This window comes from Mustela putorius, unplaced genomic scaffold, assembly GCF_011764305.1.
Source record: "Mustela putorius furo isolate JIRA1106 unplaced genomic scaffold, ASM1176430v1.1 tig00000129_pilon_pilon_pilon, whole genome shotgun sequence".
NCBI lineage: Eukaryota > Metazoa > Chordata > Mammalia > Carnivora > Mustelidae > Mustela > Mustela putorius.
In genome coordinates, this window is record NW_025421290.1 from 50142667 (window position 1) to 50156906 (window position 14240).

Sequence of the window (14240 nt, forward strand, 5' to 3'; positions counted from 1 at the left end):
GCAGAGAGAGAGAGGGAAGCAGGCTCCCTGCTGAGCAGAGAGCCCGATGCGGGGACTCGATCCCAGGACCCTGAGATCATGACCTGAGCCGAAGGCAGCGGCTTAACCCACTGAGCCACCCAGGCGCCCCCAGTAAAGGTTTTTAAATGTGGTTCCTAAAGACATCTGTGTATGCCTTTTATTTATTTATTTATTTATTTATTTTAGATTTTATTTGTCAGAGAGAGAGAGAGAGACAGAAAAAGAGTGTACAAGCAGGGGGAGCCGCAGGCAGAGGGAGAAGCAGGCTCCCCACCAAACAAGGAGCCGGATGTGGGTCTTGATCCCAGGGCCCTGGGATCATGACCTGAGCAGAAGGCAGATGCTTAACTGACTTGAGCCATGCAGGCACCCCTGTGTATGCCTATTTCCTATTTTTTAATCTTATTTATTTTATTTTTTAAGGTGGGGGAGGGGCAAGAGAGAAACAGAGCGAGGGAATCTTAAACAGGCTTCAAGCTCATCACACAACCAGAGGGCTCAACTTCACGACCCTGAAATCATAATCTGAGCGAAAATGAAGAGTCGGACACTTAACTGACTGAGCCACCCAGGGGCCCCACCTATTTCTTTTAATAAAGTCACTGTGGGAGCAACGCCAACATGTATATGTGCATTTTCTCTCTCTCTCTCTCAAATAAACCAACCTTTTTTTTTTTTCCTCTGAAGATTTTATTTATTTGAGAGAGAGAGCGAGCGCCCAAACTGGGGTGGGAGTGGGGAGGGGCAGAGGGAGAAGCAGACTCCCCTGCTGAGCAGGGAGCCTGACTCAGGTCTGGGTCCCAGGACTGTGAGATTATGACCTGAGCCAAAGTCAGCCATTCAACAGACTGAGCCACCCCGGTGCCCTGGTCTTATTATTTCCTGAATCTGCTAGGTATGCTGCTGCTTTGGGAGTTCTGCATGGCTTGCCCCAGATCTTTTCACCTCCTCCCCCTCTTTCAAGTCTTTGCTGAACTGTCATTCTCTCAATGAGCCTTATCTTGACCACCTTATCACAAACTACTCAAACTACCCGCAGCACTCCCAAGCCCCCTTGCTCACTCAACTACTTTTTGCTTGCACAATCACTATACAATTTACTAACTTGTGTTTATTATTTGTCTGGTCTTCTCCTTGCAAGAAAACTCTGAGGGATTTTTGTTTACTGATGCATCCCAAAGGCTAGGCCAGAGTGGCACATTTGGACATCAAATAAATATTTGAGGACACAAACAATTTTAAAAAGGTCCCTCATATCCTTGAATGTGCTGACAGTCTGGTTGGAAGTCAGCATAAATACACTAAAAGATAAGTATCAATATAAGATAATTGGCGTGAGCTGACAAATACCAACAGAAGATATTGTTTTAGGATATTACACATGACAAAGGAACGCTCAGAAAAGTGCTTCCAGAAGTTTAGAGAGCTAATTTAAAAATCTGTGATGGGGAGTGCCTGGATGGCTCTGCTGGCTGGCCGTCCGACTCGTGAAAATCTGAGGAAAGCTACACACTCCAGGGATATGACGAACATGTACACAGAAGTTTATTACTATTAGGAGTTCAAATATTCCCCGGAGCCAGCCACGAATGCTCAATAGAGAATCCCTGGTTTCAAGTATGGTTTTCAAGCTTGGAAAGGCTTGGTGAAGGTGAGACTGAGCTAGTTCTTAAGCACAGGGTATGAAGACAGAAAGGAAAGGAAGGGCTTTCTAAGCAAGAGAAGGAGCCAAAGGTGCCGGCAGAACAGTCTGACTCTCATGGGGGATTTCTGTAATATGTAAGAATAGGCTGTGAATTCCTTGGTGTGACCTAAACAATATGGTTACTGCAAGTCACGGAAAGTCTTTGGGTAAGAGAATGCAATGTCTAAGGCACTGTTGTTGTTTTTAAGATTTTATTTATTTGACAGAGAGAGAGAGAGAAAGAGACAGACAGTGAGAGCACAAGTTGGGGGGAGCAGCAGGCTTCCCAATACAGGGTTTGATTCCAGGACCCTGGGATCATGACCTGAGCGGAAGGCAGATGCTTAACTGACTGAGCCACTCAGGCACCCCTCTAAGGCACTGTTTTAAGAAAATAAATTTGGTAGTACTTTACAGGAGGAAAGTTGAGAGAAAAACTAAGATCAAGGAAGTCATTCATGAAGCTCCCATATAATGACTCAAGTCTGAGACTGGAAAGGAACTGACCAAGTTTACAGATGACTGTGAGGCACCAATCCATTCAGAAATGCCTGGCTTGGGGTGTCTGGGTGGCTCAGTTGGTTAAGTGTCTGCCTTCGGCTCACGTCATGATCCCAGGGTCCTGGAAGAGAGCCCCACATCGGGCTCCCTGCTCTACGGGAAGCCTGCTTCTCTCTCTGCTGCCGCTGTTCCCTTTGATTGTGCTATGTCGAATAAATAAATAAAATCTTTATTTTATTTATTTTTTTTAAAGATTTATTTATTTGACAGAGAGCGATCACAAGTAGACAGAGAGGCAGGCAGAGAGAGAGAGGAAGGGAAGCAGGGTCCCCGCCGAGCACAGAGCCCGATGTGCGACTCGATCCCAGGACCCTGAGATCATGACCTGAGCTGAAGGCAGCGGCTTAACCCACTGAGCCACCCAGGCACCCCAATAAATAAAATCTTTAAAAAGAAGAAAGAAAAGAAATGCCTGGCTTGACAGTGACAATTAGAAACGAACTGTATTTAGGTCAGGCCCTGTTATATAAATTTCAGTGTTCTTTATTGAATACTTGAGTGTGTTGGGGGGGAACTACAAGAGAAAAACCAAGAATAGGGATTATTCAAAGGCTCTGAATGGGACAAAGGGGACAGTCTATTATTTTTGTAATAATAAAATATGCTGAATTTAGACAGAATTAAATATTTTCCCCCTAAAGATTTTATTTATTTGACAGAGACAGAGGTCACAAGTAGACAGAGAGGCAGGCAGAGAGAGAGAAAGGGAAGCAGGCTCCCTGCCGGGCAGAGAGCCCGATGCGGGGCTCGATCCCAGGACCCTGAGATCATGACCTGAGCCAGAGGCGGAGGCTTTAACCCACTGAGCTACCCAGGTGCCCCGACAGAGTAAAATCTTAATAGAAAGCCTGAGGTATACGGTCTTATTGCTAATTGAGGTTAATTGTGGTTAATTGAAGGCTAATGCAATTTTCCGTCTTAATTTTTGCTTGCTGACCTTTTTTCTTTTCTCCAGAAAAATTCCCTGCTTTATTCCCCCTTGATAACCAGGGAACACAGGTGGATGGTTTTAGAGGATTCGGGATGTCACGATCCCTCAAGGCGATCGAATACATACTTTCGCTGTAAAATAACAGAGGAAAGCGGGATAAACCCGCGGTGACCACACGTAAGGCTTCCGGTATCAATCTGACTTCCCGAGAAAGCGGGGAACGGCCAGACCACTACAAGCCCACATCCCAGCCGCGTCGGGGTCCGGTGCGTGGGCCCCGCTCTCGCCGAGAGGATGACGGCGTCGGGCGCACTGTGACGTCACGGGCAGCACCTGCTCGCTGGGCGCTGCGGGCCGCGGCCCGGGCTCCGCGGCGGGAGAGCTCACCTCCGCCTGCGAGCTCGGCGACCCTCGGCCACGACTCGACTGAAGAACAGCTCATTCTCGCTGTAACAAACGCTGGGCCCCCCGCCCCGCCCGAATCTCCCAGAAACGCTCCTGTTCCAGCCGGGGACCCAGGGCTACCGCACGCCGGTCCCTCCATACCCAGATCCCGCAGCGCGCGCTCGCCGCTCCGCCTAGGGACCTCGCAGGGGCCACCGCGGCCCCTCTGGTCCTGGTCAGGCTGCCGAGCACGCCCGTGACACCTGCTTCCACGGGGCCTGTGGTTCCGAAAGCCACTGCCCGGCCCGACGCTCCCCGTTTCCTCGAAACCCGCGGGAAGGCAAACTGAAGAAACCCGCTTCGCGCCACGTCGGCCCGGGCCCGCCCCGCCCCGCCCCCGGCAGCTGTGTCCGCGCGAGGCGGGAACCGAGGCTCCTCGGTGCCTGCTCGGAAGCGGGCCCCGGGAGGCGCTGAGGGGCTCCCCGGCCGTCGTGCGCGCGGCACAGGCAGGCCTGCGCGAGGGGCCGCGCCCAGCCTCGGGGCGCCCGGCATTTTCCGAAGGCACAACGCCGGGGCTCCCGCGCTCGGCACCCACGTGCGCACCCCGCATGGGGGCCGGCCCTCTCCCTCCGCTCCTCGGGGTCCCGGGTCCCCTCAGGGCGCGACCGAGGCAACTGAGGAGGCCGCTCGAGTTCTCCTCTGCGCTCCCCACCGCAGACCTACGGCCGCCTCGGCTTACCGGCTCGGTCCCGCGGGTGGCGGGCACGCGACACAGCTAACCTGAGCCCCGGCCAGAGGTTGCCTCACCTGCACCGTCCCGGGGCCGCCCAGAGGCCGCGCCCGGGGGAGGGGCCTGAGGACGCCCAGCCGCCCGGAGCGCTCCAGGTGAGCACGCCTGCGCAGTCGGGCCGTAAACAAGCCCGCCCCTGCCCCTCCGCCGGCCTCCGCGGGGCTGGCTCTCGAGTGGGAGGAGCCAGGAGGAAGAGGAGGAGGAGTGGGGGGGGGAGAGCGACAGCCTGCGACGGCGCCTGCGCGGTGGGCGTGATCCGGGCACTTAGGGCAGGATGAACGCTGCTTTCCAAGATGGCGACGGAGGGAGGAGGGAAGGAGATGAACGAGATTAAGACCCAATTCACCACTCGGGAAGGTCTGTACAAGCTGCTGCCGCACTCGGAGTACAGCCGGCCCAACCGGGTGCCCTTCAACTCGCAGGGATCCAACCCCGTCCGCGTCTCCTTCGTAAACCTCAACGACCAGTCTGGCAACGGCGACCGCCTCTGCTTCAATGTGGGCCGGGAGCTCTACTTCTATATCTACAAGGGGGTCCGCAAGGTACCGACCCGGGCGTCACCGGGGCCCGCCAGCGGCGCGGGCAGAGGTCGGGAGCAGGGCGGTGACAGTGGGGGCCAGGGTGACCGATAGGGGTGGCGGTCGCTCTTACTTCTGAGTGGGCCGGTAACTCCACTGGGGTGCTCCTGAGGAAGGGGGCTCACGAGGAAGGAGGGTCGTGTTGCGAAGGGGTGGGGGCTGTGGGGAGGGACGGCGGGGTGCGGGGTTCCGTCTGGGAGGCCCCCGAAGGGGCCGGCTGCCTTCGCTCCGGCCGGGTCCGTCAGGCTCTGACACCGCCAGGGAGCGGGCCTGCGAGTCCCCGGAAGAGGTGGGGTGGCCGTCTCGTCTGCTCGGACTGCCTCGCCTCCCGAGAGAGTTGGGAGTCTCGCCCCAGCTTAGAGAACAGGGGCGCGGGGCGGCTGGGGAAGGTCTGGAGGGCGGAATGCGGGCTGGTAGCGAAGGACTTGAGACTAGGTCAGAGAGGACCAGCCCGGAACCAAGGGCTGCCCCACCGCACTGACACTTCCTCGGAGCCACGCTCTCTGGTGGTAACACTTTCCCCGGAAACGTCAGGAGGACCGCTGGCGCTTTCCCCGCCGGGGAGCCTTCTCCCGAGACATCGATCGTAGAAGAGGCTCGTCTTGGTCCTTACAGTATGAGGAAGGCTGAGGACTCCAGTTGGGAGGTCGGAAGGGTGTTTTCAGGGAACTGAGCTGCTGCTAGGGGTTCTGTGTGAGCGTGCCCAGATCATTCTTGTCCAACGAGTCAGACTGTGTCCCAAACAGGGAGGCATGAGCCTTAAAAGCTACTTTACAAGAATCATTTTTTTTTTCTTGGCGGGCAACTCAATATTAATTCTGTGAAGCATGTAATCATCCTTTAAAAATATCTCTTCAAAAGAAGCAACTTATTAGAGCTTTTCCTTTATTGGCTATGTAGCTGTGTTCTCACTCAGAACGGCCTGGTTTTGAGGTACGTGGTCTTTGGCTTGACTTTTGGAGGAGTGAGGAAATTGTGCCTCCCACAGCACCTGGGCCCGGAAAAAGGTGGTCACAGTTTGTAAGTGTTTGGCTAGTGTGAAAGCAGATTGTCCACACTCAGAGTGAGAGTTCTCTAGGAGGTCATATATCCAGAACCAGTAAGTTTTTGTTTGGTTTCCAGAGCTGGGGACAGGACAGTGGTATCCAGAAGTAGCAAGCTGTCTCATTTGTCCCACGTGCATCTTTTTGGTCAGTGTTTGTGAGAAGCGCTTTACTGTGTTTGAGGTATGCTGTTACTACTGAAAGTAAGTCCCTTGATCTTGTTTTTTCTCTTGTGGAATTGGGAAGGTGTGAAGTAGTTAGTAGCCTAGGAGCTGAAGTTTCAGTCCTGCTCCCAACTTTTTCGCTGACTTGTTGGGTGACCTTGGATGAGTTCTTTAACTCCTATCTGCTTCTCTTTAAAGGGAGAACATTGCAGCACTCACATTGTAGTTTATAATATACGAACTGTAGTGAACTTTAAAGCTTGAAACCCTCAGTGTGTGTAAAATAGAGTTAAAATAAGCATTAAGAGTGTCAAACGGGAAGCTACTATCTTGCCATTGATCCTGAAAAGATCAAATTTTTCTCTGGAAATAAGTTTAGAATTTTAAGTTACTAAAATTTATATAAAATTTTAAACGTGCTCAACAGCTTAATTTACTAGCAATTACTAGTCTCAACATTACCTTTTTTTTAAAAAAAAGTTTTCTTTGACAGTGTATAACTTCTGAAGCATTCTCTAGTGTCAACCCCTATCTGGGTCTTGTGGCCTTGGTTTGCATCATCAAACAGGTCTCTTGCTTGGAAATATCAGAGTTGTGTTCTCTTAGCTGGGATGCTATTTGATGAAAGTGAAAAGTAGGAGAGCTTTTCAAGACCACACTCCAAAATTATTTTAAACAAGACAAATCTTAAACATGTAGATTTGGCTTTAGGTACATAAGTTATTGAGCTACATAATTTATTTTTTGTTAAATTTCATTTTCACAAGGCAACATCTTACAGCATTGAGTTGTGGACATTTTAGTTCTCTTTTAGCCATTGTAATTAAAAAAAAAATTGTTTTCCTTGAATGACTTTGCATGTATTTATTGTTATTCCTGAGTAGAAGTGATAGTTTTTGAGACTGTCTTTTCTGATTTTGAAATTGAGCAGGTAATTTTCCTTACTCAAAAAACCAAAATTTACTTTTGGGGGTTAGGAGTTGTAACTGATCTTGACAGTTGGTCATTTTGACTTGTTTTTACTCATTTTTTTTTATTGGGGCATACAAAGTTTTACATCAATCATGTGGATCATTCAAAAGGTCTAATTTGAATGCATACATTCAAATTTGGATGTGTACATTCAGCTTACTAATTTGGATGCATACATTCAACTTAAATCTGCCTGGAAAATAAGTGGAAAATAGGTCTTTGAGAAACTTAAATCATAGACTGTGTGCTGCCATTCCTGAAAGGAAGCATGGAGTCATGGGGGAATGGAGTGGATGAGGAGGTGGTCTCAAATCGGAGGCAAGCAGTGTACTCCTGGCCCTTTAAAGAGACGTGCAGGTCAGTTTCTAGAGCTAGAGGGGACCTTTGAGTTTTGCAGTCTCACCCTCTTGGAGAAAACCCTGGTTAGAGAAGGAGTGCAAACCTGTGTTACAGTTTTGTTTTTTTTTCTTTCTTCTTATGGTCAGGAAAATGAAGCACAGCTGAGTCTAAAGAACTGTCATAGCAAGCAGGGACCGATCAAGCTTTTTGATCGCGTGGATGCCATATCCTCCAACCATTTCAAGATCCGCCCCAGCATTTTGTCATATAGTATCTCGTCGAATCTTGATAGCAATCCTGTGAAGTACAAGAAAGCATCTTCTTTTCACAGTTGAAGTTCGGAATGGAGTTTCTTGTGTAAGGAAATGTAGTTTTGTGAATTTATTTTGCTTAACTGAAGATAATATGAGCGTTGATTTAGCACTGATGCTAATCTTTTCAGCAAAGATTTTAGTGACTACAGTGATGAAAATGATACCAAGTGGGGTATCTACAGTAGAGTAAGACCCTATCCTTCTCTCCAAAGAAATATCAGTTCCTACCCTTTAAACCTTTTTTTAAAAGAAAAGATTTTATTTATTTATTTGAGAAAGAACAAGAGAGCAGGGCAACGGCAGAGGGAGAGGGAGAAGCAGGCTTCCCACTGGGCAGGGAGCTGTATCTGAGGCTGGATCCCACGAGTCTGGGATCATGACCTAAGCTGAAGGCAGATGCTTAATGACTGAAGCACCCAGGCGCCCCTGGCCTTTAAACCTTTTTATTTTTTATTTATTTTATTTAATTTTTTTAAAGATTTTATTTATTTATTTGACAGAGACACCGTGAGAGAAGGAACACAAGCAGGGGGAGTGGGAGAGGGAGAAGCAGGCCTCCTGATGAGCAGGGAGCCTGATGTAGGGGTGGATCCCAGGACCCTGAGATCATGACCTGAACTGAAGGCAGACGCTTAAAGACTGAGCCACCCAGACACCCCTAAACACTTTTTTTTTTTTTTAAGATTTTATTTATTTATTTGACAGAAATCACAAGTAGATGGAGAGGCAGGCAGAGAGAGAGAGAGGGAAGCAGGCTCCCTGCTGAGCAGAGAGCCCGATGCGGGACTCGATCCCAGGACCCTGAGATCATGACCTGAGCCGAAGGCAGCGGCTTAACCCACTGAGCCACCCAGGCGCCCAACACTTTTTTTTTTAAAGATTTTACTTACTTATTTGACAGACACAGTGAGAGAGGGAACACAGCAGAGGGAGTGGGAGAGGGAGATGCAGGCTTCCCATGGAGCAGGGAGCCTGATGCGGGACTCGATCCCAGGACTCTGGAATCATGGCCCAAGTCGAAGGCAGACACCCAACGACTGAGCCACTCAGGTCTCCCCACAACCTTTTTATTTTATTTTTTTAAGATTTTATTTATTTATTTGACAGGCAGAGATCATGAGTAGGCAGAGAGGCAGGCAGAGAGAGAGGGGGAAGCAGGCTCCCTGCTGAGCAGAGAGCCCGATGAGGGGCTGGATCCCAGAACCCTGGGATCATGACCTGAGCCAAAGGCAGAGGCTTTAACCCACTGAGCCACCCAGGCGCCCCAACCCCAAACTTTTTTAAAGAGTACTTACCTTTCCCTTTTTTTTTTTTTTTAAAGATTTTTTTTTTTTTAATTTATCAGAGAGGGGGGGGGGAGAGAGCAAGCACAGGCAGACAGAATGGCAGGCAGAGGCAGAGGGAGAAGCAGGCTCCCTGCCGAGCAAGGAGCCCGATGTGGGACTCGATCCCAGGACGCTGGGATCATGACCTGAGCCGAAGGCAGCTGCTTAACCCACTGAGCCACCCAGGCGTCCCTTTTTTTTTTTTTTTTTTTAAAAAGAGGTTGTTTTAGGATAAAGATACCAAAGGTAGCTGGGTTTATTGGACCAACCTTTCATTTTATGACATCTGTTTCTACATAAATGTGAATGGCCACCATTTAGATCACAGCTTAAACAGCACTTCCATAGCTTATCGTGCTCTGAATTCCCAGGCTAGATCAGTTTTCCTTGTTACATGTTCTCATAGCATCCTGAACTTTGCCTTTCTAGCACTTTTCTGAATTTGTAATTCTCTGGGCGATAATCTCTCTCTTCTTTCTTTCTTTTTTTTTTTTAAGATTTTATTTATTTATTTGACAGAGATCACTAGCAGGCAGAGGCAGGCAGAGAGAGAGGAGAAAGTGGCTCCCCACAGAGCAGAGAGCCTGATGTGGGGCTCAATCCCAGGACCCTGGGATCACGACGTGAGCTGGAGGCAGAGGCTTAACCCACTGAGCCACCCAGGTGCCGCAATCTCTCTTTTCTATAAACAAAGCTCCTTTAGAAGAGAAACCATATGGTTTCTGCTTTCATGGTTTTCCTAGTGCCTAGCACAGTGTCTGGCATAAGGTAGGCCCTTAGTATTTATTTGTTGGGTGAATGACTGAGTACAGCACTGGTGTCCATCTATGCCATACTTAGAGTTAATTAATTAACTAACTAACTAATTAAAGTAGGTTCCATGCTGGCATGGAACCCAACAGAGGGCTTGAACTCACGACCCGGAGATCAAGACCTGAGCTGAGATTAAGACTGGATGTTTAAACAGTTGAGCTATCCAGGCGTCCCATAAGTTGTACTTCTAAAACGATCTTTACAAGCTAAAGAGCCTGTTCAATTTTGGGCTTCCAAATAATGCGTATTTTTAGTGGCTCACATCTTTGTAAAGACATTTGAAAATTATTGTTAGGAGGTAACAAATTTAGCTTTCTTTCTTTCTTTCTTTTTTTTAAAGATTTTATTTATTTATTTGAGGGAGAATGAGTGAGAGAGAGCATGAGATAGAAGGTCAGAGGGAAAAGCAGACTCCCCAAGGAGCTGGGAGCCGGATGTGGGACTGGATCCTGGAAGTCCAGGATCATGGCCTTAGCCAAACGCAGTTGCTCAACCAACTGAGCCACCCAGGTGCCCCCAAATTTAGCTTTCTTACAACTGGGAAATTGTATAGCAAGAGACCACGAAGTAATGGAAAGTAACCAAATGACACAGAGTACTTTTGATCTGTTTCTGTCAAACCATGTTACCTCCTAAATCTATGTAGTAACAGGCAACTTTTTTTTTTTTTAAGATTTTATTTATTTATTTGATAGAGGGAGACACAGCGAGAGAGAGAATACAAGCGGGGGAGGAGGGAGCGGGAGAAGCAGACTTCCCACAGGGAAGCCCGATGTGGGGCTCGATCCCAGGACCCTGAGACCATGACCTGAGCCAAAGGCAGAGGCTTAACCCACTGAGCCACCCAGGCGCCCCAGTAACAGACAACTTTTAGAAAAATTACACTAAGAACTACTTAGTATATTTAAATCAAACAGACTTTTATTCCGCTCCTATCTTAAGATTCTGGGACAAAAATGTGTTTCCCAGAGACGTTATTGAAGCAATTCCTACCTTAGAGGGGAGAGGAGTAGAATTAGATGGCTTGCAAGGCCTTTTCAATTCTTAAGGTTGTAGGAATCTGTGGTCAGTAGTTTTGTAATGAAAATAAACATCTTTCTATTGGGAAGATGTCTTCACATCTTGGATTCATTGCCTCCTCACTGAATGGGAATTGAGGAGTGGGGTGTGTTGTGAAAGCCAAGTGGAACATGTTGTGATACTAGGTCTTTATGCTAGAAAAGGCTTTGTATTCTTCGTGTTGCCATGAAACTGGGGCCAGAAGAAGAGTCCTATAATGACAGCTCAAATATTTTCAGAGCCGGAGTTATCCAGGAGTGCAGTGGGTTGACTTGGGAGACAATGAGCATTCTGTGTGGGACATGATCTGTCTCTCTCTCAGAGACTGCAGGACCACCTGTTGGTGACTGAGGAATTCATGTTTTGTGTGGGAGGGTGAGCTAGAAGCCCTCCAAAGGTTTTTCCCGTCGACTGGTTTTAGATTCTGGCCTGCTCTGGAGAAGGTCATGTTCATACCCTTCACTCCGTTTGTAATGACCACATCTCTCTGCTTTCCATTTCCAGTTTAGAAGGAGGCGTGGAAGATTAGAACTTTTTATATCAAATTTACTTTGAGAAATTTTGTACTTAATTTAGTAGGACACATGTGGAGTTGAATGGAAAGCTGTAGTTTTTTTCTCATTAAGGGCTGCTTAGTGTTTTCTGAAATACTGATAATTATTTTATTAATTGGACTGTCACATTTTTTTTTCAAGTTTTTTTTTTTTTAAGGATTTTATTTCTTTATTTGACGGACAGAGATCACAGGCAGGCAGAAAGAGAGAGAGGAGGAAGCAGGCTCCCCGCTGAGCACAGAGCCCAATCCGGGGCTCAATCCCAGGACCCTGGGATCATGACCCTAGCCGAAGGCAGAGGCTTAACCCACTGAGCCACCCAGGCGACCCGGACTATCACATTTTATATACTAAAGGGAAAGCATCTTCATTTATCACTTAGAGCAGGCTAGAGAAGCTTTCATATGACTTTCATGTGATACTTTGGTTCTCTTGACCTTGAAGAAGATGATGATGATGAGATTTTGCAGGATAGAATGGGTGGATATGAGTAATGGTAAGAAGCTCTCAGAATATGTCTGTGAAATCCAGAAGATAGGAAATATCAGGGCATGCTTACCAGATGCAAGGTGCTTTTTCAGATGCTGGGTCTCTGCCCTCAAGAAACTTGTCTTTTGTGTTTGTTATCATTGAGTTAATTTAGTGACTTCATTTATTTAAGTACTTATTGTGCTTTGGTAGAAGATTTGAGCAAGAATCAAAACAGTGTGGATTTTATCACTGACTAGTTTGGCTATATGCCTAAAGAACCTTGTTTTAAAAATAAATTTGAAGATTTTTGTAGTCTGGTGTTTCATGTCTTAGAGAACAATTTTATTTACATTTCAATGAGGTTAGTTTGTGTGGAAATACAAAATGTCCTGTTTGGTTATTTAGGAGTAAACATCAAAAATAGAAATAACTAATTGGTGGACATCCTTAATCTTCATTTTCAGGACATTTTAAATTATCTGGGAATATCAGCAATAAGTTACCTTATTCTCCTAACATTTGGCATATATTATTTATAATAGAGTACAAGGTATGTCTTGTTTTAAAAAAAAAATAATCCTCGGGGCGCCTGGGTGGCTCAGTTGGTTAAAGCCTCTGCCTTGGGCTCAGGTCATGATCTCAGGGTTCTGGATCGAGCCCCACATGGGGCTCTCTGCTCAGTAGGGAGCCTGCTCCATGCCCCCACCCCGCCTGCCTCTCTGCCTACTCGTGATCTCTGTCTGTCAAATAAATAAATAAAATCTTAAAAAAAAAAAAAATCCTCTGGGACACCTGGGTGGCTCAGTCAGGTGAGCGTCTCTGCCTTCAGCTCAGGCCTCTCAGGGACCTGGGATCCAGTCCCAAGTCAGGCTCCTTGCTCAGCAGGGAGTCTGCCTCTTTTGCCCCTGCCCCAGCTCGTGCGCGCGTGCGTGCTCTCTCTCTCTCTCAAATAAATAAATAAAATAAAATAAAAATCCTCATTCATCAAATGTTTATTGCAGAGCTGTTGTTTATAAGGTCCTGCTGTCTACTGTGGGTGACTTGAAGGTGAAGTGAGGTACCACCGCCTGTAAAGGGCTTGTATTTCTGTGCCGATAATTGTAATGTGAAGTAGAAAGCGTGTGCTGTGCACGTGGTGTGCGCAGTGCCAGTAGCGAGTGGAGTTAAGGAGTAAAGGTGAGGTGGAGAAGTAGTTCTCTGCCTGGAAGGAGAAGGCTGTTGGTTTGGATTTCACACAGATGATTTGTCCTGAAAGGTTGTGTACAGATCACATTTTTTATAAATTTCAAAACTCAAATCTTTGCATTTCTAACTTCAGAAATGGTTTATCTTTGTTTCTGATTGAGGTTGAGGTGGTGATTGCTCTTATTTTGTAGCATTTTTCTCAACTTCACAACTTCTTTGCCAGTTGGTAATTTGTAAATTGAGCCATGTTTTGCATTCTTGATTCTATTTTGTAATATGGATTTTTAAAAAAGTAGGGTAAATTGTACTAAAAAATTCCAAATCAATCTTTGCTACACTTTTTTCTTTTAATTTTTTTTAAGATTTTATTTATTTATTTGACAGAGATCACAAGTAGGCAGAGAGATGGGCAGAGAGGGATGGAGAAGCTGGCTCCCCACTGAACAGAGAGCCCGATGCGGGGCTCGATCCCAGGACCCTGGAATCATGACCTGAGCCGAAGGCAGAGGCTTAACCCACTGAGCCACCCGGACGCCCCTTTGCTATACTTTTAACTAATTTTGTAGCACTAGGAAAATGTAGACTTTATAAGAAAGAAGAATCACTCATGAGGAACAAATTTATAAAGTTTTTACATTTTAAAAGCAAGAATAGGAATACTTTAGCATATCCTCAAGTAACCACATTACAATTGATTCCGTTGGTCGGTTCCCATCCAGCCTCACTCTGGACTGCACTTGTCCTGCTACAGCAGAACGGGTACATGGGCTCATTCTCTTTGATCTTCATTTCAGAGGCTCTATCCTGTCTTAATGTCTTATTTAATAAATATTTGAGTAGTTTTGTGTGAAAAGCAGTATACTAGACTATGGGAAATCAAAGATGTACAAGACATGATCCCTGACCTTGAGAGGATTATCATCCAACAAGGGAGAATAAGATACTCACTCATTCAATCTATCAAGATGTATTGAGTGGCTGGTTTGTACTGTTGAGACAATCTCTGCCATCAAGGAGTTTGCAGTCCAGTGGTTAATAAATGACTTGTTCAG

The 14240-nt window shown here is 46.9% G+C and overlaps 1 protein-coding gene across 7 annotated transcripts in view; it reads left to right on the forward strand.

Moving 5' to 3' along the window:
- Positions 1–4391: 4391 nt before the first annotated feature.
- The window catches only part of WDR20 (WD repeat domain 20), a 65818-nt gene continuing 55969 nt past the window's right edge, over positions 4392–14240 (forward strand). The window contains exons 1-2 of one of the 7 annotated variants that reach the window (XM_013057395.2): positions 4558–4913; positions 7614–7824. In XM_013057395.2, the coding sequence (XP_012912849.1) occupies positions 4665–4913; positions 7614–7802 (438 nt within the window). In that variant the 5' untranslated portion in view covers positions 4558–4664 and the 3' untranslated portion in view covers positions 7803–7824. The other 6 variants (XM_013057398.2, XM_045073911.1, XM_013057397.2 and 3 more) reach the window with 6 other exon arrangements.